The sequence below is a fragment of the Megascapheus bottae genome, chromosome 28 (assembly GCF_031878675.1).
Source record: "Megascapheus bottae isolate mThoBot1 chromosome 28, mThoBot2.hap1, whole genome shotgun sequence".
NCBI classification, from domain to species: Eukaryota; Metazoa; Chordata; class Mammalia; order Rodentia; family Geomyidae; genus Megascapheus; species Megascapheus bottae.
The window spans coordinates 12,949,160-12,976,130 of NC_143536.1; the positions used below are offsets into that span (position 1 = coordinate 12,949,160).

A 26,971-nucleotide genomic window follows, 5' to 3' on the forward strand; every position below is an offset into this window, starting at 1 on the left:
TCTCTTTAAAGACAAATCACTACGAATAATCTTTTTTATATCTTTTCCACTACGGACCTGTTCTAGAAATTTTAAACAACTATTGAGTGGTATCAGGCATATCAGTAGACACCCCAATGACGGAGCCGTGACACTCCGAGCCGCAGTGCATGTTGGGTGGCAGCGGGGCGGAAGTCTCGTAGCTAGCGCAGTGTCTTCTGGGATGCAGAGGGGCGCGCCTCGCTCCGCGAGAAAAACAGTTTCGTTGTCGTGGCGACGGTTGCCAAGGCGTCTTCGGAGCCCCGCGGAGGCCGCACATTCAAATTTGCTGTCGCCGTTGGTTTTGCCTCTTAGGAAGATAAAAATCGAGAAAAGCGCGCTGTCTCTCACAGGGGTAGGAAAGACCAGAGGTCGTGGTGGCTGGGTTGAACAGTGATGGAAGGCCAAGCACGGTGTGATCCGGAGTGTGAGGTCCGGATTGATGGTGGTTTGAAGCCAGTCCTGGCAGGGAAGTGTGTTCTGGGCCTTGAACTCACGGCCTGGACTCCTTCCCAGAGCCATTCTGTGCTCACGGCTAGCACTCGACCCCTGGAGCCACAGCGCCACGCCTATCCTTTTCTATAGAGGATATTGAGGAATCACACCCAGAGCTTCATGCATGCTAGGCAAGCACTCTACCACTCTAAGCCACATTCTCAGCCCCTGTGACAGTCCTATCTCCAGGGAATCACAGAAAAACGCCAGAAGTGGCACTGTTACTCAAGTGGTAGAGTACTAGCCTTGAGCAAAAAAAGGAGCTGAGGGACAGTGCCCAGGCCCAAAGTACAAGCTACATAACCAGATTTAAAAAAAAAAAGTGAGAAAGGTAATTATTCATTAGAAGTGTCTGCTCACAAAATGCTTTACACAATCCCAAGTCTTTGGTTAGCATTGTGCAGAAGAGCTTTGTATGCGCAAGTACACACATCTGCTTTAAGTCCTAACCTTGCACATCTACATCTATATATCACTCCCTCTTGTTTGTAAATGGGGACAATACTGACTACATAGAATAAATTGATTTTTAAGAAACAGGTGCAAGGCCAGGAGGATGGCCCAGTGACAGAGTGCTTGCCTAGCATGCACAAAGCCCTGAGTTTGATTCCTTGGTACCACATACACAGAAAAGCTGGAAATGGTGCTATGGCTCAAGTGGTAGAGTGCTATGCTTGAGAAAAAGATCAGGGACAGTGTCCAGGCCCTGAGTTTAAGTCCTAGCACTGGCAAAATAAATATAAAAAGGATTGATTATCAGCCTTCACAGTACAAGACAGTAATCAACAAGCGGAAGAGGATGAGGCAAGAGAATCAGAAGTTCAAAGCCATAGCCGAGAGGATAGCTCATGCCTGTAACCCAGCTAATTAGAAAGTAGAGCTAAGAGGATTATTGTCTGAGGCCAGCCTGGGCAAAAGTTATCCATACCCTATCTCTAAAACACACTAAAAGCAAAAAGGACTTGAAGCATAGCTCAAGTGATAAGGAAGAAAGAAAGAAAGAAAGAAAGAAAGAAAGAAAGAAAGAAAGAAAGAAAGAAAGAGAAAAAGAAAGAACTTGAGGCTAGCCAGGGCTAGAATAAGAAGACAAAAATAATGCGTTGCTGGATTTCTATATGTATATTTATCTGCTCTTGAGCAATACTATCTCATACTATCCTTTAATTTTTCTTACTTCATAGATATTTTATACCATTTATTCACATATTTATGCTCTCTTCCTTTTTTCTTGATAAATTATCTGCTGACTTGTCCATCTTATCTATTATTATTTCTTTTTCTTTTTTTTCCTCTTTTTTTTCCAGTCCTGGGGCTTGAACTTAGGACCTGGGCATTGTACATGGGCTTTCTCAAGGCTAGTGCTCTACCACCTGAATCACAACACCACTTCTGGCTTTTTCTGTGTATGTGGTACCAAGAACTCCACCCTAGGGCTCTGTGCATGGGAAGGAAGCACTCTTACCACTAGGCTACCCTCCTGGCCCCTCTATTACATTTTTTTCCCTCTGTTACAATTTCTAAATGAAAGGTTTATGCATTTGTTTTCAGCTACATGGGAAAGCTTAAAGAGGAGGATCATAGTCCAAGATGGCTTGTACATAAACCCAAGATCCCTATTCCAAAAATAAAGCCAAGAGGGATGAGGAAGTAACTCAAACCATGGAATGTTTGACCTAGCAAGCACATGGCCCTGAGTTCAAAAACTCCAATACTAAGAAAAGAATTCCTCAGTTCCAGGAATGAATGAGCTCGTTCACATAAACTGCTTGGTATCCCAAAAGTCCTCAAAATTCCTTGGGTATGCCATTTTTGTGTGTGCCAGTCCTGGGGCTTGGGCACTGTCCTTGAACTTTCTTAAGACTAGAGCTCTACCACTTAAGTCACAGCACCACTTCCAGCTTTTTCTGTGCATGTGTTACTGAGGAATTGAACCCAGGGCTTCAGGAATGCTAGGCAAGCACTCTACCACTAGGTCACACTCCAAGTTGTTTGGTAGCTACCCTAACTGATGCAAGTGATTTACACATTGCTTGGCAAGCAATGAACGCACCAGCTTAGGTGGGGCCCTGAGAATCTGTCCCAGAGATTGCTAAAATTGTTGGAAGCTATCTCAGTAGAAGGACTTACTATGGCAGGGGGACTAAGGTACCCAAAGGCATGGAGGAATGGTTCAACATGACTGCAGAGATAAGACAACTGGTTTCTCACTGCCGGATAGGATAGCCTGTGGAGGGATAATGAGTAGGCAAGGGATCATTCAGGAACCAAGCAATGACCTGCAGACTGAGACCTATTAGAGGAGCGAAGTCCAGTGCTATTTGAAGACTCAGCCAAGGCAAGTCTGCTATGCTCAGGCAAAGCCTAAGATCCACAGAGCCCGCCCTAAGCCCCAGGGTTTGCCTTAGCACCCACTCCTCTCTGGTAAGACAGCACATAAATCTTCCTGGAAGATTTCACCTGTCATGTCTGTCCAATTCACAACTGTATGCCAAATCAAGGGACACTGTGGAGCGCAAAGCAAGCTTTATTACATGTATAGTAAGGGCAGATTTAGTTAAAAGGTTCTGTAGCTTAGTTAGGGCTCAAGACCCTCTCCCACCCCCAGGATATCCTGCAGTGGAGGGCATTGCTATGGCTAGCAGAAACCAGGCTACAAAAAAAGGCAAGATTGTTTCAAAAAGAAAAAAAAATCCCAGCCACAGAGATTAGACTGCCCTGACTTCCCAGTTTCTTATAATCTTAGTTGGAGAGGGTGGGGGTACAGGAGTCAGACCTGATTTGCCGCTAGGCAGACTCAACTCCAGCTTTTCTTTGATTGGCGTAAGGGCAACCAATCAGAGCACATTAAGGGCATTAAACCCCACCTTCTCAAGCCAGCCAGAGACAGAAGTATGTGAACTCACAGACCTGTATGCAAGACATTTCTCTTCTGAATGTAAGTGCTATTCACACTCCATACCAGCAGGTGTTGCCTGTTGTTGAGCTGAAACCCTGAAATACACATTGCCTGCTACGGGAGTGCAGCCCTGGCGATCTGAGCCAGCTATGGAGCACAAAGGAAGGGATGCTAGGATGACTGTGTGGTCTCTTTCCACAATGCAAGCAACAGCCACATTGGTCAGGATAAATCAGCTATCATTACCTGCTGGTGGTCTATTCTAAGAAGCCTCTATTGTTAGTGGCACTGTGGCTCAAGTGTTAGAGCTGAGGAGCTTAGGGACAGTGCCCAGGCCAGAGTTCAAGCCCCATGACTCACACACACACAAAAAAAAATAGCCGCTGGGCCTGGTGGCTCACGCCTGTAGTCCTAGCTACTCAGGAAGCTGAGATCTGAGGATCAAGGTTCAAAGTCAGCCCAGGCACTAAAGTCTGCGAGACTTTTATCTCCAGTTAAAACTGGAAGTGGTCCTTGGCTCTTCAGCCTTGAGCTGAAGAGCTCAGGGACAACACCCAGGCGGAAGGGTAGGCAGTAGACTTGAGCTGAAGAGCTCATGGACAGTCCCAGGCCCAGAGTTCAAGCCCCAGATGACAAGAAAGAAAGAAAGAAAGAGAGAGAGAGAGAGAGAGAGAGAGAGAGAGAGAGAGAGAGAGAGAGAGAGAGAGAGAGAGAGAGAGAGAAAGAGAGAGAAAGAAAGAAAGAAAGAAAGAAAGAAAGAAAGAAAAAAGAAAGAAAGAAAGAAAAGAAAGAGAAGAAAGCAAGCAAGCGGGGCGGGGTGGGGGGAGGTGGAGATAGTCTTGTGTGCCTATGAAGAAGTCTATGTGCCTATGAAGATTTTGATCCTTTCTGAATCCCAGGTGATTGCAAGGTCAATACAAGAGGATGGATTAAAGCAAAGACAGTTAGAAAATGGAGGCAGGTATGCTAAGTTTATTTTATTTTTATTTTTATTTTGCCAGTCCTGGGCTTGAGCTCAGAGCCTGAGCACTGTCCTTGGACTTTCTCAAGGCTAGAGCTCTACCACTTGAGCCTCAGCACCACTTCCGGCTTTTTTCTATGTATGTGGTACCGAGGAATCAAACCCGGGTCTTCGTGCATGCTAGGCAAGCACTTTAACCACTAGGCCAAACTCCCGGCCCGCTAAGTTTTTTTTTAATACTTTTTTTTTCCTCCACCTCTTATAAGACAATGGGTGACCACCTCAGGAACCACAGCTACCTCCTCTGTTGGGTGCCAGGCCGAAAACTATGGCTGACATTAAGAGAGGTAGTTGCTAGGGCTGGGTATGGAACTTAGCATGCATGAGGCCTTGGGTTTGATCCCAGCTCCCTAAAGGAGGAGTATTGCAGGCTCATTCATATCCATGGCGGAAGGGGGAGGTGATAGGCACTCTTCATCTCCACAGTAATAATGACAGTAGAGTTAAGAGGGAAGGAACTACAATTCTATCTATTCACGAGTCTGAGATCTGAGGATAGAGGTTCAAAGCCAGCTCAGTCACAGAAATCAGAAAGCTTTGTCTCTAACCAGCAAAAAGTCAAAGGTGGAGGTATGGCTCAAGTGCTAGAGTATCAACCTTGAGCAAAAATGCCAAGTGAGAGCACAAGGCTTGGGTTTGAGCCCCAGTACTTGTACACACACACACACACAGGCACTGCACGCACACAATCACAAACCTTTGTTTAGTTCCCAGAGCTGAACCTGTTTGGGGGTGTGGAACTCATTGGTTAATGAGGTGATCAGACCCTAAGGGGAAAAAAGAAACAACTCTTCAATATCATGAGATGACGTTCCCAGTTCTAACCTAGAGGGACCTAGGATCACGTGACTTGAACATTGAGGAAAAGAAATCCCCAGACATCTCAAAGATTGTTGGACAAAAGTTCTGAGTTAATATTAATATTGCAAGATCCAATCACAATGGCCTCTTGTGAGAGCAGGTCCTTGTCTCACAGTGGGGACGCAGGCTCTGAGGACTGTCTCCCAAGGGTCATGTCTCCAACCCTGAACACATGATTAGCATTGACTGGTTTGTGAGGAGTAGTACCCCTGTTCTGGTTTGCATGTGTTTTGTTCCTGTCAAAACGTCTGTTGAATTTAGCTGTGAATGTACTTGTGGTGGGAAGAGGGAATGCCTTTCTTACATGTGTGTTAAGTCATTTCTGACCGGATACCTGAGAACACAACTTATGAGAGGAAGGGTTTTTTTGGGGGGCGGGGCTCACACATTCAGAGGTTTCAGTCTGTGATCTCTTGGCTTTGTTGTTTCTTGGCAAAGCACAAAGCTCACTTCATGGCCGGGAGTTTGGCCTAGTGGTTAAAGTGCTTGCCTAGCATGCATGAAGACCCAGGTTCGATTCCTCGGTACCACATACATAGAAAAAAGCTGGAAGTGGTGTTGAGGCTCAAGTGGTAGAGCTCTAGCCTTGAGAAAGTCTAAGCACAGTACTCAGGCCCTGAGCCCAAGCCCAGGACTGGCAAAAAACAAAACAAACAAACAAAGCTCACTTCATGGTGTAAAGAGGGGGAAGGGGGAAGTAAAGGAGGACAGAGAGAGAGACAGAGAGAGAAGAGAGAGAGAGGTGAAAGAGGAGGAAGAGAGGGAGGAAGGGAGGGAGGGAGGGAGAGGAGAGGAGGAGTAAAGGACAGAAGGAGCAGAGGAGTAAGGGGGCAGGGGAAGGAAGGGGCAAGAGAGAGGGAACCAGAGAGGGCAGCCAGTGACAAGACATATCCTTCAAACACACTCCTTTATTGATTTATTTCCTTCAGGCCCACCCCCAAATAGTGCCCTGAGCTATGAAATCAATGATTTAATCCACAGTTAAATAACCCTTATAATCCGATGTGTCTCAATACTGCCATCTGCTGGAGATCAAGCATTCCATGCCGGAGCCCTTGTGGCCTTTCCTGTGTATGTGGTACCAAGGAATTGAACCCAGGGCTTTGTGCTAGGCAAGCACTCTACCACTAGGCCATGATCCCGGCCCACATGAAACTTTTATTTGCAAGTAACTACCAAAGGCCAGAAGTGGAACTGTGGCTGGGAAAACAAAACAAAAAACCTAAAGGACAGTGTGTGTAGACCCTGAATTCAAGCCCCAGAATCGACCCCCCCCCCCGCAGTTCCCCCAGTTCTCCCCTCATCTCTTCCCCTCCCTCCCCACACACAAAGGAAAGGGAAAAGATAGCACGAAGTTTTCTTGGAACCTTGCAAGCTTAACTTGGAGTTGGATCTAGGTAATAACCATTTTACTGACACGGGAGATAAGTTTTATTGTCTTTTAAGATAATACCAACATACTAAACAAATGGCCACCATCAATTAAAGGCTCAAATAGTATGAAAATGGTCCTAAGGAAAACAAACATTCATTCCATATTTTCGTATTGTCTGTACTTCCTCTGGAAGACAGAGTGGTATTCCTCCTCCTCCTCCTCCTCCTCCTCCTCCTCCTCCTCCTCCTCCTATTCTTCTTCTTCTTCCTTATTGTCAATTGTAGGGCTTGAACTCTGGGCCTAGGGACTATCCCTGAGCTCTTCAGCTCAAGTCTAGCACTCTCCCACTTGAGCCACAGTGCCACTTCTGGTTTTCTAGTGGTTAATTGGAGGTAAGAGTGTCACAGACTTTCCTTTCCAGGCTGGCTTTGAACCACGGTGCTCAGATCTCAGCCTCCCTGAGTAGATAGGATTATAGGCGTTGAGCCACCAACCCCAGCTTTTCTTCTTTTTCTTTGGGGTTTGAATTCAGAGAATGTACTTGTTAGGCAAGTGCTCTACCACTTGAACACTCCAGCCTTTTTTCTTTTTCAGCACTGGTACTGGGGATTGAACTCAGGGTTGTATGCTCTCACTTAGCTTTGTTGCTCAATGCTGCCTTTCTACCACTTGAGCCATATCTCCAGTCTAGATGCTTATTTGGAGGTATGCTGCCTTTCTACCACTTGAGCCATATCTCCAGTCTAGATGCTTATTTGGAGGTAAGACTCTGAAAATCTGTTTAGGCTGGCTTTGAATGATGATCCTCAGATCTCAGCCTCCTGAGTAGCTAGCATTGTAGGCATGAGTCACCGGTGCTTAGCTCCTTTTTAGCATTTTTTTCTTTTAGCTATTTTTAAGGGGTTTTTTTGGTTTGTTTTTTTTTGCCAGTCGTGGGCTTGAGCTCAGGGCCTGAGCACTGTCATTAGCCTTTCTCAAGGTTAGAGCTCTACCACTTGAGCCTCAGCACCATTTCTGGCTTTTTTCTATGTATGTGGTACCGAGGAATCGAACCCGGGTCTTCCTGCATGCTAGGCAAGCACTCTACCACTAGGCCAAACTCCTGACCCCGTTAAGTTTGTTTTATAAACAAGGTCTTGTGATTTTTTTTTTCCTACTTGCCTCAAACCAAGAGGCTGAGATCTGAGGATTGTGGTTTGAAGCCAGCCTGGGAAGGAAAGGCCCTTATTTCCAATAAGCTGCTACAACAAGCCAAAAATGGTGTTGTGGTTCAAGTGGCAGAGTGCTGGCCTTAATTAAGCAAAAGAAGCCCAGGGACAGCACCTAGGCCTGAGTTCAAGCCTTAGGACTGGCAAAAAGAAAAGAGAAAAAAGAAAAAATATTTGGAGACGATTAAAGGTCTCAGAAGTTGAACTTGAAGGGCATTGTTAGAATGATCTAGTACTGCTCCCTTATCTCATTTGTGGGACCAATTCTAGCTTAGAGAGGTTAAATGACCTGGCCCAGGTCACAACAGCTATTTGACTCGGTCACACTGAATCCTCTGTGAGTGGGGGGAGTGGGGGGTGGATTTGGGGGAGTGTAGGAAGAATCCTTTTTCTTTTCTGCAGATCTTTTTAGGTACATACTTCTTGCAGGTGCATTAGCTGTCGTGATGCCAACTTTTTCGCTAACTTGTGTTTTGTGGGCAGCGGAAGCCTCGGAAGTCTGGTTTGTCTCTGGTTGGTGGAGAAATCTAGCCTGTCTGGTCGTGGTCCCGCAGCTGCCCCGCCCTCTGGGGGAGGCCGGCCAGCACTGGAGAACAGCTGACTTCAGAGCTTTCGCTCATGTGACCCAGTGGGTTCCTCGCTCGGCTGCTCGTCCAGAAGTAGGCACTTTGAGAGTCTCTTTGAGAAGCATCAGGTAGGTGATACCCCAGTTCTGCAAGCCTAGAGCTGCAGCAGCTGAAAGGGGGTGGGGGGATCCCAGACAGGGGGTGTATGGATTTAGACATGGTCCCAGGCTCTTTAAACAGCGGTGCAATCCATCAGATCACTGTTGGCTTTAAGTGGCCCCACACAGCCCCTCCTAGCCCTTCCCCTCTTTTTGTCCACTACCTGGAAGACAGCCACCCTGCCTTTCCTTCCTCTGCTCTTTGGCCTGGACTCCCCTTAATAACAATAACCTTTTCCCCTTTCTCTCCGCTGACTTTGCAGTTCCCAGTGGGCGTGGAGGATTAATCAGTGACAGGAAGCCAGACCGCTGGTGGTCAGACTGTGGGTGTCCCGTATCCTCAAGGCCAGCCTCAAGCGTCTGTCGGGCTTCCTACCTGCTCCCCCGCCATGGGGAATCTTGGGGCCTTCCTCTTCCTGTTGGGAGCCGTGGGGGCTCTGGCTGGGGACTGTGGTGAGTCACCCCCTCTGCCTCCACAGATGCATTTGAACCTGGAGCTCAAAGATGAAATTTGTTATGTAACGGGGGAAGTTGAGGCTTGTCGGGGAGTAGGTGGGAGTCGGGGAGTTCTGGGGGAACTCAGGTGCCCCTGGGAGATCCACAGTTGTTTCAGCATGCCTGGACCTCAGGGTTTGCCCTGTTCGACAAGATGGGCATCTGTCATTCAAACCTGTCAGCCTACAGACTCAGGAGGCTGAGAGCTGAGGATCTTAGTTCCAAACCTGCCCAGGCAGACAAATCTGAGAGACTCGTCTCCAGTTAATCAGCAAAAAGCCAGTAGTGAAGTTGTGGCTCAAGTGGTAGAGCCCTAGTCTCAAGCATCAAAGCTAAGCAAGAGTGTGAGGCCCTGAGTTCTAGCCACCCCAGTGCCAACACCCACACCCCCCCCCACATGCCCCATCTCTGTTAATTTAGGTATCTGTTCTCTGCACCAGGTCTAGGGTTAGATCTAGAGAAAGAATAAGAGCAGAATGTGTCTGACCCCTGCCCTGCTGCAGCTTATATTCCAAGGGAAGGGATGCATGAAAGCTGTCAGCAAATCGGGTTCTGGTGAACAGAAGCCAGGCTCTGGTGGAGGGGAGAGGAGTTGGCCAGTTCGGGTGGTGGTGGGAATGGGGAAGGGTCTCTGAAGACTAGGAGAAAAAGAAGAGTGGAGCCAAGAATTGAAGGCCCAGGAAAGGGAGTGCTTGGAGGTCCAGCCCTATCTCTTGTCCCAGGACCATACCCAGAGGGGCCCCTCTACCTGCCTGTGGCTCTGGCCCCTCCTACAGGCAATAGGTCTCAGGACCCCAGCCATTTACTTCTCTTCTTTGCTCCTTCCCAGAGCTCAGGTGGGGCTGGGAAGTCCTGAGAGACAGGAACAGATGTGTGCAGGTGCCAGGCAAAGAAGTCCGAGGCTAGCCAGGTGCTGGTGGCTCACACCTGTCATCCTAGCTACTCAGAAGGCTGAAATCTAAGGATTGTGGTTCAAAGCCAGCCCAGACAGGAAAGTCTGTGAGACTCTTATCTCTAGTGAACCACTAGAGAACTGGAAGTGACACTGTGGCTCAAAGCAGCAGAGCACTAGCCTTGAACAAAGAGACCAGGGGTAGCACCCAGGCCCTGAGTTCAAGGCCCAAGACAAAACAACACCAACATGAACAAACAAAAAACCCAGAGGTCAGAGGGGTCAAGGGTCAAGAGTCAAGGGTCAAGATGCCTTTGCAGGCAGAATCTTCTCCCCAAACCTCTTGACCTGTTCTGCAAGGGTCTTGGATTGGGCCCTGGGTTCTGGTCCCTGTGGGAGACAGGAAGTGCCCAGCCAAACCTTCCTCTGAAACTCACCTGGCCAGTCCCATCTTCGGCCTTGGACAGTGACCTGACCCCACCCCTCAACCCCCAAAAGCCTCCTTCCTTCAGGGTCTAGAGAATTTAAAATGGGGTTTGAGGTGCCACCTGCGGCTGTGTCATTGACTTGATCCTGGTCTCTTTCCCTTTCATGAGAACACGTCAGCCTCACTGCCTCCTCCTCAGTGTGCTACCAAGAACTCAGGGTATCTGCTGTCTGAGTTTCTACCTCTGGAGGCCAGCAGGCTGGTAGGATGTGTCCTTACTAATGTAAGATGGACTCCTATAATGTAAGATGGACTCCTATGAGTCCAAAGGCCAATGTCACCCAGGTGGGTGGCACTGGGCACAGGAGGCACCAGTGGGAAGAGACCTCAGCCTAGGCCACTGTCAGTCTGCCCACTGTCTTCCTGCTAAGATTAAACTGTGGGCCAGGAGAGCACTGGTGGCCTGTAATCCTAGCTACTCAGGAGGCTGAAATCTGAGGATCATGGTTCAGAGCCAGCCAGGGAAGCAAAGTCTGTGAGACTCTTATCTCCAAGTAATCACCAGAAAACCAGAAGTGGCACTGTGGCTGAAAGTGATAGACTGCTAGCCTTGAGTGGATACAGGTACAGCACACAGGCCCCAAGTTCAAGCCCCACAACCAACTTAAAAAAAAAAAAGATTAGGGCTGGGAGTTTGGCCTAGTGGCAGAGTGAGTGCTTGCCTAGCATGTATGAAGACCTGGGTTCGATTCCTCATTACTGCCTACATAGAAAAAGCCGGATGTGGTGCTGTGGCTCAAGTGGCAGAGCTCTAGCCTTGAGAAAGCCCAAAGACAGTGCTCAAGCCCCGAGTTCAAGCCCTAGGACTGGCCAAAAAAAAGATTAGACTGTGGTTCTCACCCTTCCTTCACTGTCTAAGCTTCAGCTTATAATTTTTTTTTTTTTGCCAGTCCTGGGCTTCAGCTCAGGGCCTGAGCACTGTCCTTGGACTTTCTCAAGGCTAGAGCTCTACCACTTGAGCCTCAGCACCACCTCTGGCTTTTTTCTATGTATGTGGTACTAAGGAATCAAACCTGGGTCTTCATGCATGCTAGGCAAGCACTTTAACCACTAGGCCAAACTCCTGGCCTTCAGCTTATAATTTATTTATTGATTGATTGATTGATCATCAATTGTGGGACTTGAACTCTGGGCCTGGGCACTGTCCCTTAGCTCTTCAGCTCAAGGCTACCACCTTGAGCCACAGTGCCACTTCGGTTTTCTAGTGGTTAATCGGAGGTAAGAGTCTCATGGACTTTAGTGCTGGGCTAGCTTTTTTTTTTTTTTTATTAGGGTAATGTATAGCGGGGTTACAGTTACATTCGCCAGGTAGTAGGTGCATTACTTCTCACTCATTGATATTCCTTCTCATGTTTTTGTCCCCATTTCCCTCCCCTGACTCCCCAGGCTGGCTTTGAACTGAGATCCACAGATCTCAACCTCCTGAGTAGCTAGGATTACAGGCATGAACTACTGTGCCCAGCCCAGCTTATAATTTGTTTTGTTTTGTTTTATGCTGTTCCTGAGGCTTGAACTCGTGGCCTTGTACTCTTACTGTGTTTTTTGTTTTTGGTTGTTTTTTTTTTTTGCCCACCACTTGAGCCACAGCTCCACTGTTGGATTTTTTGGGGGGAGATGGGGTGCTTAATTGTAGTTAAGAGTGTCACAAACTTTCCTGCCTGGGCTGGTTTTGAGCCATGGTCCTCAGATCTTAGCCTCCTGAGTAGTTAGGATTATAGGCGTGAACACCCATCACCTGGTTCGTTCTTACTTGGCTCTTTCACTCAAGATTGGCATTCTACCACTTGAGCCATATCTTCACTTCTGGCTTTTTGCTGGTTAGCTGTAGATAAAAGTCTTACAGCTTTGGGCTGGGAAAGTGGCTTAGTGGTAGAGTGCTTGCATTCATGAAGCCCTGGGTTCCATGCCTCAGTATCACATAAACAGAAAAAAACCAGAAGTGGTGCTGTGGCTCAGGTACTAGAGTGTTAGCCTTGAGCAAAAGGAAGCTCAGAGACAGTGCCCGAACCCTGAGTTTAAGCCCCAGGACTGACAAAATAATAATAATAATAATAATAAATAAAATAAATAAATAAAAGTCTCACAGTTTTATCTGTCTAGGCTGGTTTCATAGCTCAAACCACCCTGAGTAGCTAGGCTTATAGGCATGAACCACCAGCACCCAGCTTATTTTTACTAGTCACCCCCTCACCCCTGACTTTCTTAATGAATATTTAGTAAGAAACCAATGACTTGCTCAGGCCTAGCACTGCACAGCAAATGGAGCTCAGCCACCAGGGAATGTTCACCTGATCACAAGGATACCTGTGACTTTGGAAACTCAGAGAGCCAAGCTGTATCCAAGGAACCCTAGTTCTCAGGACAGGAGGCAGGCCAGGGGTTGTTTTCCTTAGTCCTCTGGGTGGGGCGGCCTTCTTGGAATCATGGAATATAGCACTGAGAAGGCCACTGTCAGCAGCTGGAACCAGCAGCAATGAGAAGGCAATTAAATGGGAACAAACTGTTCTTTTAGAACAATCGCTAAGGGGACCCTATTTTGTTTGGCTTTGTTTGGGCACTGGGGATTGAACTCAGGGCCTGGAGCCACACCCTCAGTTCTTCAGCTTCTAGTGTCAATGCTCAGATAGGGTCTCTTGCTTTTGTTGAGCCTGGCCTTGATTTAGGATCCTCCAGCCTCTACCTTCCAAGTGTGTGGGCTTACAGATGTATATGTCAGCTTGTTGGGAGCCCATATATATATGTATATATATATTTTTTTTTTTTCCTGTTCTTGACACAAGATCTTGCTAATTAGCTCAGGCTGTTCTTGAACTCATGATCCTCTTGCTGCTACCTCTGAAGCACTGGGATTCTAGGCCTGAATCACTGAGTCCAACCCTGACTGCTTTTGGGGGATAGATAGACTTTCTCTCTTGATCTACTTCAGTTCCTGGAGAAGACCTAAGTAAGATAAAAAGCAGTTGTTTCTTAGTGGCCTGGCCTTCTGGTTCCACTTGCACCATTTTCTTTCCTAAGTAATGCCACAGGTGGACAGCCAGCTGGTGGACAAGCTGGGCCAGCGTCTCTTGCCTTGGATGGATCGGCTCTCCCTGGAGCACCTGAACCCCAGCATTTACGTGGGCCTGCGCCTTTCCAGCCTGCAGGCTGGGACTAAGGAGGACCTTTACCTGCACAGCCTCAAGCTCAACTACCAGCGGTGTCTCCTGGGGTATTGTGGCCCACTCTCCTCTTCCCCCCATGTCTTGCTCCATATCCTAAGAGGCTGGAGACCTGGCGTCTGGTTTGGGACTGTTGTACTACTTTGTAGAAAGAATTTAGGCAATTTTGTCTTCTCTGGGCCTTCATTGGCAGAATGAAGGGTTTGTTGGAGTAGATCAGAGATGCTAATGTGGGACCTTTGTGCTTGCTACTACACCTCTCCATCTCAGTGCATGAAGCAGACATCATTAATCCATGATGTCACTTTCATAACCAGCCCAGCAGTAGCACCTGACATGTTCTGAGCTTTTCTGTGCATGAGATAGGCATCACTAATCCATGACTGAACTCTCTCACACTGAGGCAAGAAACAATCTCAGACTGAGCTCCTCTATTCAGTGCATGAGGCAGACATCATTAATCCATGACCAGCACAGAAGCAGCGTCTGATATTTTCTGGGATTCTCTCCTGTGCATGAGGCAGACATCACTAATCAGTACCTGAATTCTTTCATATCAAGTGCAGACAGCAGCGTTATTTTGTATTCCCTTTCCAAAGAAAGGAATATTTCCAAGGAATATTGAGAGGACTGTTTGGAGGAGGGGTTTGGGTGAGAAGAATGAGGAGTAGCTACAAAGCATCTTCCTGTCCTGTTTGTACTCTCTCAAAAGAAATAGATGTAGGGAGGAAGAAGAAAAATAAGTGCCTGTGTGAGGAAACATGGCCAAAATGTGGGCCAAGCACACAGATGATTTGGAGTCAGAAACCCTTAGCATTTATCCTTGAGTTTCGTATTTCATCTTACAGCTTGCTTGGTGGCACATGCCCATAATATCAGCTAGTCAGCAAGCAGAGATTGGGAGACTCAGGGTTCAAGCCTAACCAGAACAAAACAGTTTAGGGGCTGGGAGTTTGGCCTAGCAATAGAGTGCTTGCCTAACATGCATGAAGACCCAGGTTTGATTCCTTGGTACCACATACATAGAAAAGCCAGAAGTGGTTCTGTGGCTCAAGTGGCAGAGCTCCAGCCTTGAGAAAGCCCAAGGACAATGCTCAGGCCCTGAGTTCAAGCCCCAGGACAGGCAAAAAGTTCAGATTCCCATCCCAATCACCAACCTAGAATTGTGGTCTCCTCTTCCTCCTCCTTTTCTTTTCTCCTTCTTCTTTTCTTTTCTTTTCTTTTCTCCTTCTTCTTCTCTTTTCTCCTTCTCCTTCTCCTCCTCCTTCTCCTTCTCCTCCTTCTTTCTTCTCCTTCTCCTTCTCCTCCTCCTCCTCCCCCTCCTCCTCCTCCTCCTCCTCCTCCTCCTCCTCCTCCTCCTCCTCCTTCTTCTTCTACTTCTTCTTCTTCTTCTTCTTCTTCTTCTTCTTCTTCTTCTTCTTCTTCTTCCTCTTCCTCTTCTTCTTCCTCTTCTCTTTTTTTCTTCTCTTTTTTCCTTCTCCTTCTCCTCCCAATCACTTCTGGCTTTTTCTGTGTATGTGGTACCAACCTAGAACCTGGTACATCCTAGGCAAGCACTCTATCACTAGGCCACACTCCTGGCCTGAAGCACACATCTTTTTATGACAGCTATGTGGGAGGGTTAGACAAGAGGATGGTGAGAAAAACCCACGAGACTCTACCTGAAAAAAAATCACTAAAGCAAAACAAAAAGAAAAAAAAAAAGCAAGCAAGAAAGAAGGGGGGTGGGGCTGGGGCTCATCTTAAGTGGCAGTAGGCCTGTCAAGATCCTGATGCTACAAAAATCCACAGCCTTCTAAAATATCTGTCATGTCTACTCTGTAATGTGGCTGGCAACACCTCATTTGGTGGTTCTAGCAGTGTCCAGCTGTTGGGGTTTTTTTCTTCTGTTTTTGTGATGTTGGTGGGAGTACCCCTAAACCGGACTTAGGAAGGTGATTTTTCCACAGAAGTATTGATCACTGACTCTGTCCTAGGTCTGCCTCTGATGATGACAACAAGGACTGTGAGACCAAGCCTTCCATGGGCCAGCTGGCCCTCTACCTGCTGGCCCTCAGGGCCAACTGCGAGTTCATCGGGGGCCACAAGGGGGACAGGCTGGTTTCCCAGCTCAAGTGGTTTCTGGAGAATGAGAAGAGGACCATTGGTGAGGGGATGTCTCATGCTGGTGTGGGAGAAACAGCAGGGCGGGCTCATTAGATGAGATACTTGGTGAGAATCTGAATTTGGGGGTGGGGGTAGGGATGGGGGTGTATGCCTGTAATCTTAGCTCATCAGCAAGCAGAGGTAGGGGAATTATAGCACTGAGGAGGAAAGAAAAAAATATATAAGATCCTATTTGGAAAATAACTGAAGCCAACAGTGTCTAAAGTGTGACTCAAGAGGTAGAATGCCTGCCTAACAAGCCAGGGAGAGGCCTGAGTTAAAAACTTCAGTACCAGCCCGGTGCAGTGGCTCATACCTGTCTGTAATCTTAGCTACTCAGGAGGCTGAGATCTGAGGACTGCTGTTCACTAAGGTCTGTGAGACTCATATTTCTAATTAACCACCAGAAAACTGGAAGTGGCACTGTGGCTCAAGGGGTAGGGTGGTAGCCTTGAGCTGAAGAGCTCAGGAACAGTGCCTAGGCCCAGAGTTCAAGTCCCACAACCAACAAAAAACAAAAACAATCACCACTAAAAAGCCTTCAGTATCACCAAACCAAACAAAATGTCAGGTCTCCTCCCCAGACTCTTTCCCTTTCTCCATTCTTCCATTTCACTAATGATTTAGAGGTTTGGACTCTAGGAATGTCTACTCTAGTAGCCATTCTTTTCCTTCCTTCTTTCTTTCCTTCCTTCCTTCCTTTTTATTTTCTTCCTTTTTTTTTTTTTGGCAGTGCTGGGGTTTGAACTTACAGTCTTATACTTACCTGGCTTGCTCAGTTGGTGCTGTACCACTTGAGCCATGCCAGATTTTGGATGATTTCACTTTTTTTTTTCTTTTGAGATGGAGAGAGATTTTTCTATTGAGGCTAGCTTTGAACCACAGCCCTTTGGATATCTTAAGTAGTTAGGATTACAGGTGTGATCCCTAATCTCCCAGCCACTAGTAGCCCACCTCTTCTTTACTTGCCTTTCCACTCTACTGACAAGCCCCCACTAAGTCCTCACTAAGGCTGACCTGATCACCCACCTCTGGGACACCTGTCCAGCCTCTGTACTGCTTACTTTTGAGCCCCTCTCTGCCAACTCTCTGGACTCCTGACTCAACCCAGAACAAACATCCTGAGCAAGTGTTTTCAATAGAAATCCTAGTCTGAGCATGGCAGTGAGCTACTTGGGAAGCAAAAGTAGGATTATAATCCAAGCCAGGCAGAAGTGGGAGACCCCATTTGAAAAACAAAGTAAAGCAAAAATGACAGGGTTCATGGCTTAGGTCCTGGAGCACCTGCTGGCAAGCTCAAGGCTCTGAGTTCAAAACCCCAATTCTCTCTCTCTCTCTCTCTCTCTCTCTCTCTCTCTCTCTCTCTCTCTCACACACACACACACACACACACACACACACACACACACACACACACAGAAGAAAGAAAGAAAGAGGGTATCAATGGCTCCAGACTGAAATCCTAGTTACTGAAGTGGCTGAGCTCTGAGGATCATGGTTCAAAGCCAGGTGAGGCAGGAAAGTCCATATGACTCTTATCTTCACCACAAAGCCAGAATTGGAGATGTGCTCCAGTCTTGAGCAAAAGTTAAGAGATAGTGCCTGGACCCTGGAATTGAAACCCCAGGATTGGCATACACACACAAAGAAACCAATCAATCACAAAGAAAGAAAGAAAGAAAGAAAGAGAAAGAAAGGAAGAAAAGGAAAGAAAGGAAGAAAAGGAAAGAAAGAACATATTAGGGGGTACAGGAGATGGCGTGAGGGTCCCCAGATGCTGGCGTTTGACCTGCCCCCCATCCCTCCCTTTTCTCCTTCTCAGGGAAGAACCTCAACAGTTACCCCCATAGCAGATTCTACAAGTACAGCCTCAGCATCCTGGCCCTGTGTGTCCACCAGAAGAGGGTTCATGACCACGTGGTGAGCAAGCTCATACACGCGGTGGAACACGATCACGCTCCCAACCAGAGTCCTGTCTCTGTGGGTGAGTGGCCCCACGTCTGTTGAAGCCAGGCTCTTGCTTGCCCTGATCAAAGCCCCTCCCACCCCCATCCCTCATCCCCACACTCACCATTCCTGTGGATCCAGCCTTATCAAATTCCTTAGAATGAGAGGCTTGTGGGGGAGGGAGGCATCAACTAGATCCTGACCCCTCCCAGGGCAAGTCAGGGGATTGATTGTTCATCTAAAGTGACCTTCCAGAAACATCTTGGTAATGGATGTCACACAAGCCAAGGGCTTAGCATGAGCTCGATATGGAACATGTTCTGAGCACATAGCTCTGATCTCTATTATCTGGAAATGAAGACCTGGGATCTGGTCCACGTCTGTATTGTGGGCAGACCTTAGTCTGCCCTTTATTTCTTATTGGAATTTAAGGTTTTGTCTAAGCCTTGAATGAGAGTATGCACCTTGCATGGGTGAGGGGAGAAGGTGGAGAAGGGTTTGTAGATATCCAGAGAGAGGACAACAGCAGGGGCTCTAGCAGAAGATTAAAAAAACAAAACAAAACTATAGTAGACACATTAAATTAAAATCATCTAGAAGAGCCGCACGCTGGGGGCTCACACCTATAATCCTAGCTACTCAAGAGGCTGAGCTCTGAGGAACATGTTTCAAAGCCAGCCTAGGCAGCAAAAGTTGGTGAGGACCCTTATCTCCAAGTAAACACCAGAGAAGCTGGAAGTAGAGCTGTGGCTGAAAGTAGTAGAGCACTAGGCTTGAGCAAAACAGCTTTGAGACAGCATCCAGGCCCTGAGTTCAAGCCCCAGGAATGACACACACACACACACACACACACACACAGTAATTCCTTGGATTCAGTTCCAGACCACAAGAAACCTGGGCAAAGCACGCGGTGGTGTGTCCTTGGCTGATGTGATTATATAGCCATCCCCCTCTTCAAGCCTTCATTCGTTGCCCATAACTACGAGGCCCTGACTCTGGTGTCCTGCTGGGCTTGGCTCCACATGGCTGAGCAGATCACCCTTCTCTTGTCTCCCTCATGCAGACACAATGGCCATGGCTGGCTTGGCCCTCACTTGTCTGGAGCGTTCTGGCTTCAACCCGAATCTGAGGCAATGGATCATCATAGCTGGGGCCACGGCCCGAGTAAATATTCTGCTGGCCCAGACCCCCGAGGGCTACTTTGGGAATATCTACAGCACTCCTTTGGCACTGCAGGTGGGAGAGAGACTATGGAGCTGGGTCCTGGGGTGGGGTGGGGGAGCTGGTGGGGATTAGTCAACCTCTCAACCGCTGGAAGACTTGGCTCCTCCCCCTGACTGGCACTCCTTCCTGTCCTCTGCCCTGGCACAGCTGCTCATGACCTCGACTATGCCTATAGAGGAGCTGGCCACTGACTGCCTCAAGGCAAGGACGGCTCTGCTGGCCAGCGTGCAAGAGGAGACCTTCCAGAATGTTCACATGATTTCCCAGCTGCTGCCAGTCCTCAACGGCAAGACCTATCTAGATCTCATCTTCCCAGATTGCCAGGCACCAAAAGGTAGCAGAGATTTTGCATTCTTTGGCTCTCTTTGTGTCATCTGCCAGTCCCAAGGCCTCCAGACCATCTGCTAGTCCCAGGAAGGGGAGGTTGCTTGGTCTTGGTGCGTGTGCACGCGCACCAGACCCATAGTCTTGAGCTCAGGGCCTTGCACTCTGCTTCAGCACTTTTTGTGTTTTGGCTCAAGGCTGCCACTCTACCATGTGAGCGGTAGTGGGGTCCAGAGATGGGTGGGCAGTAAGACCACTCAGGACACGATCAGATGTTATAAGTGTATTGAGCAGGGAAAGAGCTGATGGCACCAGGACTACAGCCCAAGGTTGGGATCTCAGTGTGCAGCCCTGAGGAACAAGCAAGGGTTTTTATACCCCAGAATGGGGGGGGGGTCATGCATTAAATGGAACTTTCCTATATTGTGTAAGCTAAACAAGATACAGAAGCAAAATATCTGGCTGTCAGCAAGAATGTAGGTGCCAAGCTCACTTCTCAAAATTGGCCGCCCACAGAAACAAAGAGGACTGGGAATGTGGCTGAGTGGTAGAGTGCTTGCCTAGCATGCACAAAGCACTGGGTTTGATTTCTTGGTAGCACATACACAGAAAAATCTAGAAGTGGTATTGTGGCTCAAGTGGTAGAGCGCTAGCCTTGAGAAAGCCCAAGGACAGTGCCCAGGCCCTGAATTCTAGCCCCAGGACTGGCAAAAACAAAACAAAGCACATCATTTATGTCACATATGAAGCCTTATGCCTGTAATCCTAGCTACTCTGGAAGCTGGGATCTAAGGATCCTGGTTTAAAGCCAGTGGTGCACACAAATCTGAGATACAGAGACCCTTATGCCCAATTAACTAGCAAAAATAGCTAGAAGTAGAAGTGTAATTCAAGTGGTAGGGAGCCAGTTTTAAGAAAAAAAAAAGTCAAGGGCTCAAGCTCCTGAGTTCAAGTCTTACCACTGGAGAGTGTGTGTGCGTGTGTGTGTGTGTGTGTGTGTGTGTGTGTGTGTGTGCGCGCGCGCATGTGCCTAACAACAACAACAAAAAGAATTGGGATAAGGGGTTGGGGGAAATTGTCTAACAAATAGTGGGGACCAGGAAGCAGGAAGGAAAAGGAGGTGAGGCCCTCAGAGGTAAGGGAGCATAAGCAATGAATATTCTAGAATGGGCCCCCAGGGTGCCATGGGGCAGGTAGGTGGAGGGGGATGTTGTGGAGCAGAGAAGGGCCCCTGGGCTGGGAGGCCCTGGAGGCCCAGGGTTAGGGAGATGGGGATGGTGATCCTGATCATGGCTGAGACCCAGGGTGGGTCTTTGTGGGAAGGCCAGAGGACTGAAATCTCCACTCCCTGTCTTCCTGGCACAGTCATGCTGATACCAGCTACTGAGGGTCCGACCCTGATCCAGGACCCCGGGACCATCAGCGTCACCCTGAAGGTCCCCAGCGTCTTGCCACCATACCAACAGGCCATCTCTGTTCTCAATGGCTCCTCCTTGGAGGACGTCCTGAAGAAAGCCCAGGAACTCGGAGGGTTCACGTGAGTCCATCCGTTCACCTCCCAAACCTCACCCCATTCAATGCCTCCACGCACGGAATGAGCTGAGGGAAGGGACAGAGGACAGTAGAGCGCTCCATTTGGAGGAGCACTGGTCAACTGTGTTCATCTTCTGTTCTCCTTTCTAGTCCACCCTGGTATGGACACAAGGAGCCTCAGTGCAGTCTTGTGATGAAGTCTCAGGCCTAGGTGTGGCGATGCACACTTGTAAACCCAGCTCTTTGGGAAGCAGAGGCAGAAATACCTCCAGTTTGAGACCAGCCTGGATAAAGTTAATTAAGGTCCTAGTTCGAGAACCAGTGGCTTGGGGCTGGGAATTTGGCCTAGTGGTAGAGTGCTTGCCTAGCACGCGGAAGACCGAGGTGCGATTCGTTGGTACTATTTACACAGAAAACGCCAGAAATGGTGCTGTGGCTCAAGTGGTAGAGCTCTAGCCTTGAGAAAACCCAACGACAGTGCTCAGGCCCTGAGTAAACCAAAACCAAACCAAAAAACAAACAAACAAACAAACCCAAAACAGTGGCTTATGCCTAGAATCCTAGATACTCGGGAGGCTGAGATATGAGTTTAGTTTGAAGCCAGTCCAGGCAGTAAACTCTTGGAGACTCCATCTCCAATTAAACAGCCAAAACAAAAAACAACAAACTGGATTAAAGGTGTGGCTCACGTAGAGTAGAGTCAGCTGAGTAAGCTTGAGGCCCTGAGTTCAAACCCCAGTATTACAAAATAAAGTTATTTCCTTTTAATTATTTATTTTTTAGCCAGTCCTGGGACTTGAACTCAAGGCCTGGTGATGATCCTGAATGTCTTTTGCTCAAAGCTCTAAAGAGCTCTAACAGTGGAGCCACACTTCTGGCATTTTGGTAATTAACTGGAGATGAGTCTCAAAGCTGGGTGCTGGTGGCTCATGCCTACAATCCTAGTTAACTCAGGAGGCTGAGATCTGGGCATTAGGGTTCAAAGCCAACCTGAGCAGGACAGTGTTAATCACCAGAAAACTGGAAATAACACTGAGTGCCAACCTTGAGTGAAAAAAGCTCAGGGAACAATGCTCAAGCCCTGAGTTAAGCCCCATCATCCCCCCACCAAGAAAAAAAAGTCTCACAAATGTTTCTACCCAGGTAGGTTTAGAGCCACACACCTCAGATCTCAGCCTCCTACGTAACTAGGATTATAGGCATAAAACACTGACACCTGGCCTTTTTTTAAATAATATATATAATTATATATATATATTTAAATAATGTACCAAAGGATTTCAGTTCAACACACCTGTTTATAAGAACCATGAATCTTGATCAGTGTCACCTCTTTCATCGTTCTCCCTATCAGCCACTTCTTTCTTAAATATCAAGTCCATTTTTATTCAATTTCTGGGAAGTTATGAATCCTCAATAGCTTCACAAATTAAATAGAAGGGAAAATATAAAAATTAATAAAATGTCAGGCACTCTGGAGCCTGAGGTAGGAAGATTGACTATTCAGGACCACACTAGGGTAAAGTGAGTTTAAATAGCAATAGTTTATCTTTAAAAAAAAAAGCCAGGCACTGGTGACTCACACCTATAATTCTACCTACTCAGGAGGCTGCGATCTGAGGATCAAGGTTCAAAGCCAGCCCAGGCAGAAAAGTCTGAGGCTCCAGTGAACCACTAGAAAAATGGAAATGGAGCATTGGCTCAAAGTGGTAGAATGCTAGCCCTGAGTCCTTTAGCTCAAGGACAGTGCCCAGGCCCAAAGTTCAAGCCCATGACCGAAGAGAGAGAGAGAGAAAGAGAGAGAGGCGGGGGAACGCAACCACAAAACTGAAAAGCCAATAACACTGAAATAAGGACTGTGCAAAAAAGTGCAGGCCTATACTTCTGGCCCACCATGCACTTTTAGCCTCCATGTGTCCAGGCTAGCACAGGCACCTCATCTTGGTGCTGGCCTATGTATGTGAGCTCTTAGTCTCCCCCTGGGGCCACCAGCACCTCCTCTTTCTCCACTTTTTCTCCTCCTCCTCCTCCTCCCCCTCCTCCTCCTCCTCTTCCTCCTCCTCTTCTCATTCCCCCTCCCCTCCTCCTCCTTTTCTTTTTACCAGTACTGACTTGAACTCAGGGTCTGAGAACTGTCCTTAGATACTTTTTTTTTTTTTTTTTTGCTTAAGACTAGCACTCTGCCACTGAGTCACAACACCGCTTCCAACCTTTTCTGTGTATGTGGTACCAAGGAATCAAACCCTGGGCTTCGTGCATGCTAGGCAAGCTCTCTACCATTAGGCCCCGCTCCTGGCCCCTGACCTTTTGCTTTTCTAGGTATGAAACCAAGGCCTCCTTGTCAGGCCCCTACCTGATCTCGGTGATGGGGAAAGCGGCTGGGGATCAAGAGTACTGGCAGCTCCTCCGGGCTCCCAATACCCCCCTGCAGCAAGGTGAGTCTGCTAGCCTGTTACCCCTAAATGTGTTCCCTGAACAAACTGCCTCTGCCGTGGGACGTCCCCAACGTCACCTCTTCCCTCAGCCTACCCGGGTCAAAGCTGCAAATCACCGATGCTCAATAGTTGTCCGTTTTATTTAACGAACTCTGTAGAATTTTTATAGAAGTTATTGTGGAATCATTGTGTGAACTAGAAGCAGTTTAAAAGGAAGAAGAAAATTAAAATAATCTGCAAGCTGGGTGCTGGTGGCTCATCCCTATAATCCTAGCTACTCGGGAGGCTGAGCTCTGAGGATCCCAGTTCGAAGCCAGCCAAGCAGAAAAGTTCCAATGAGTCTCTTGTTTCCCATTAACCACTCAAAAACCAGAAATGGAGCTGTGGCTCAAAGTGGTAGAGTGCCTTGAGCAAAACAAACTCAAGGACATCAGATTCAAGCCCCAAAATCTACATAATCAATCAATCACCTATAATTCACTACTTAAAGGTAATTACTTAAAAATAAGTTTGGACAGTCCAACAGCGATGACTCAATACTTGGGTACCCAAGGTTACGGACATGGTCTTGGAGATATAAACATAACTACAGAGACATAAAAATCCATGATGAGCTTTATGCTCTATAGACATAATGTTTTATTACATGTATTAATTTATATCTATGACATATAAACCCCAGCTTAACTTTAATTATGCTCTAAAATTTATGTACCAGTGATTGTATATAGAGATTCTCTTCTTGAAATACTTGTTAAACATGACATTTGAAATATGATGTAAAAATCAATGTTAACAAATTCTTTAATAAAAAATAAGTTTGGAACGGGCGAGGTGGTTCACACCTATAATCCTAGCTATTCTGGAGGCTGAGATCTGAGGATCACGGTTCAAAGCCAGTCTGTGCACTAAAGAACAAGAGTCTTATCTCCAATTAAGCACTAGAAAATGGGAAGTGGGACTGTGGCTCTAGGGTAGGGAGTAGCCTTGAGCTGAGGAGCTTGAGGACAACACCCAGGCCCAGGGGTAGGGTGATAGTTTTGAGCTGAAGAGCTCAGGGCAGTGTCAAGGACGAGTTCAAGCCCCATGACCCACAAAAAAAAGAAAGAAAAAAAGGTTTGCAGCCGGATGTGGTGGCTCACACCTGTAATCCTAGCTACTCAGAGGCTGAGAGCTGAGGATCACGGTTCAAAGCCAGCCTGGGCACTAAAGTCTGTGAGACTCTTATCTCCAATTAACCAGTAGAAAACTGGAAGTGGTTCTGTGGCTCAAGGGGTAGGGTGGTAGCCTAGAGCCGAAGAGCTCAGGGACAGTGCCGAGGCCCAGAGTCCAAGCCCCATGACCAACAAAACAAAGAAAAAAAGTTTGGGGTGGGCAGGGAGTGTGGCCTACTGGTAGAGTGCCTGCCTAGCGTGCACAAAGCGCTGGGTTTGATTTCTCAGTATCACATACACAGAAAAGGCCAGGAAGTGGAGCAGTAGCTCAAGTGGTAGAGCGCTAGCCTCAAGAAAACCCAAGGACAGTGCGCAGACTTAGGGTGTATTTGCTTCTAGATATACCTCAGGGTTTGGTTTTCCATTTAAAACAAAAAATAATAAAACATCAGAACTGGATGCTGGTGGCTCATGCCTGTTTCATCTTAGCTATGTGGAAGGCTGGAAATGGGAAGATCGTAGTTTCACCATATCCTGGACATGATATGATGTGAGCTTGACATCCCAGATAGGATGAAAAGCTCAAAACAGGTGGATTGTGGTCCAGGTGTGTGCTCAGGCAAGAAGAGGTGCTGACCTCAGGCCTTTGTAAGCAGTGTGGCCAGACACTGGTGGTTTACATCTATAGTTCTAGTTATTCCAGAGGCTGAGATCTAAGAATCTCAGTTCAAAGCCAGCCTGAGCAGAGACAGCCCAGGATACATTTATCTCCAGTTAGCCTGTACAAAGCCAGAAGTGGCTTGAGTGGGAGAAAGCCAGTCTTGATTGAAAAAGCCAAGCAAGAAACGGTGAGTTCAAATCCTAGGACTGGTAAAAAGAAAAAAAAAAAAAAGCAAACAGTGTAGATCTTACAGATGCCAGCTTCTCTTGGGGTGGGGGAGGGAGAGGAAGTCCAGATGCTGCAGGCCAGGTTCACCTCCTGAAGCCTTTTGCTCTTACCTCTGTCCACAGGCATTGCTGACTACAGACCCCAGGATGGAGAAACGATCGAGTTGAAGCTAGTTAACTGGTAGTTCCTGAACTGCCTCACCGAGAGCCTCCTAGTACAAGCCCAGGCTCTGGCCTCGCTCCTGGAACAGGCCCTGCCCTGGCCCTGCTGCCATCTTCTGCACATCTCACCACCTCTGCCACTACCCCTGCAAAGATCCAAAGAAGCCACAGTGCTCACTCCAGAGCAGAGTGCCGGGCGCCTCCCCTGGGATGTCTGCCAGACCAGGTCAGGAGTGGCCTGGCTCTCAGCCTTCCACCCAGGCCCTGCAGCCCCGACCCCAGCTCTCCACTCCCGGCAGGTGACAGCTGCAGAGCTGGGCCTGATGCTATGCAAAGTCTCCGCAATGCTCACCTCCCATCTTGGACTTGATTAAAGTCTTGGTTGTCTGAAGCAGGGCTGCAGCATGCTGGTGCCTGATTCTGCGCGGCACAGGGATGAAAGCAGGCATGGCAGCACTGCCTGAGTGTTGGGGCATCACTGGTGGTAGACTCTGTCTAGCACAGGCCTAGGGGGTTATTAGTGTTTTTGTTGTAAATCCCTATGTGTGTGTGCGTGTGCCATATGAGAGTTTCACACTTGATCTAAGCCAAAAGGCTAAGAAGTGGTAGTGCTGGAATTTGAACTCACAGCCTTGCTGGGCAGATACTTTACCACTTGAATTATACCCCCGGTCCTATTTTGTTTTAGTTATTTTTTTGCCAGTCAGAGGGCTTGAACTCAAGGTCTGGGCACTGTCCTTGGGTTTTTCTTAAGGCTGGCACTCTACCCCAGCACCACTTCCGCTTTTTCTGTTTATGTGGTACTGAGGAATCAAAACCAGGACTTCATGCATGCTAGGTGAGCGCCCTATCACGAGGCCACACTCCTGGCTCAGGGTTTGTTTGTTTTTTGTGTATTAAATACTGCTGTCCTGAGCTGCTTTTGCTCAAGGGTAGTGTTCTACCACTTGAGCCATTGGGCCACTTCTGGCTTTTTTTGTTGTTGGTTTGCTTGTTTGTGTGGTACTGAGGAATGAACTCAGGTTGTCATGCGCGCTAGGCAAACACTATGAGAGCCCCTGCCCTCAGGTAGGGTTGGTGTTTGTTTGAGGTGCCGACCTCAGGCCTTTGTCTTCCCATCTACACACTCTCAAGCAGTTTAAGCCAGGTGTGGGATATCCATGCCTGGCTTATTTGTTGATATGAGGTCTTCACTTTTTTGCTTTAGCTGGCCTTGAACTGTAAGCCTTGAGCAACCTCATTTCTCTTTTGGAGATAAGGACTTGAGTGGTCAAAACGAGGAAGTGATTCCCCCAAGGTCACAGTAATGCTACAGAAGGAGTTGTGTGGGTGTGGGCAAGGCTTAGGACATGAGCCTGTAATCCTCACTGCACTGGAGCCGGTGGCTAGGGCAGTCTGTTCTAGGCCAATCTGGACAGAGAAGTGTTCATGAGGCACTATCTCCAAAACAGCCAGCAAAAAGCAGGACTGATAATATGGCTCAGGTGGTAGAGTGCCAGTCTTCAGCAAAAAAAAATCAAAGAAGCCGG

General features: G+C 47.7%; 1 protein-coding gene across 1 annotated transcript; it reads left to right on the top strand.

The window, feature by feature from the left end:
* Positions 1-265: 265 nt before the first annotated feature.
* Tcn2 (transcobalamin 2) lies at positions 266-25,836 on the top strand. Its single transcript, XM_090320466.1, has 11 exons — positions 266-373; positions 8,358-8,568; positions 8,862-9,051; positions 13,488-13,680; positions 15,607-15,776; positions 17,598-17,759; positions 18,786-18,958; positions 19,094-19,280; positions 20,636-20,807; positions 23,123-23,238; positions 25,404-25,836. Exons 3-11 carry the CDS (start codon positions 8,988-8,990, stop codon positions 25,463-25,465), a joined length of 1,299 nt encoding a protein of 432 aa, XP_090176592.1. The 5' UTR covers positions 266-373; positions 8,358-8,568; positions 8,862-8,987; the 3' UTR covers positions 25,466-25,836.
* The last annotated feature ends 1,135 nt before the right edge of the window (positions 25,837-26,971 follow it).

Bases quoted from the DNA above. Each gene is read 5' to 3' on its own strand.
- Tcn2 (XM_090320466.1), top strand. From the start codon at position 8,988: ATGGGGAATCTTGGGGCCTTCCTCTTCCTGTTGGGAGCCGTGGGGGCT. The intron at 13,681-15,606 runs GTATTGTGGCCC...ACTCTGTCCTAG, and splicing joins TACCAGCGGTGTCTCCTGGG to GTCTGCCTCTGATGATGACA. The intron at 19,281-20,635 runs GTAGCAGAGATT...TTCCTGGCACAG, and splicing joins AGATTGCCAGGCACCAAAAG to TCATGCTGATACCAGCTACT.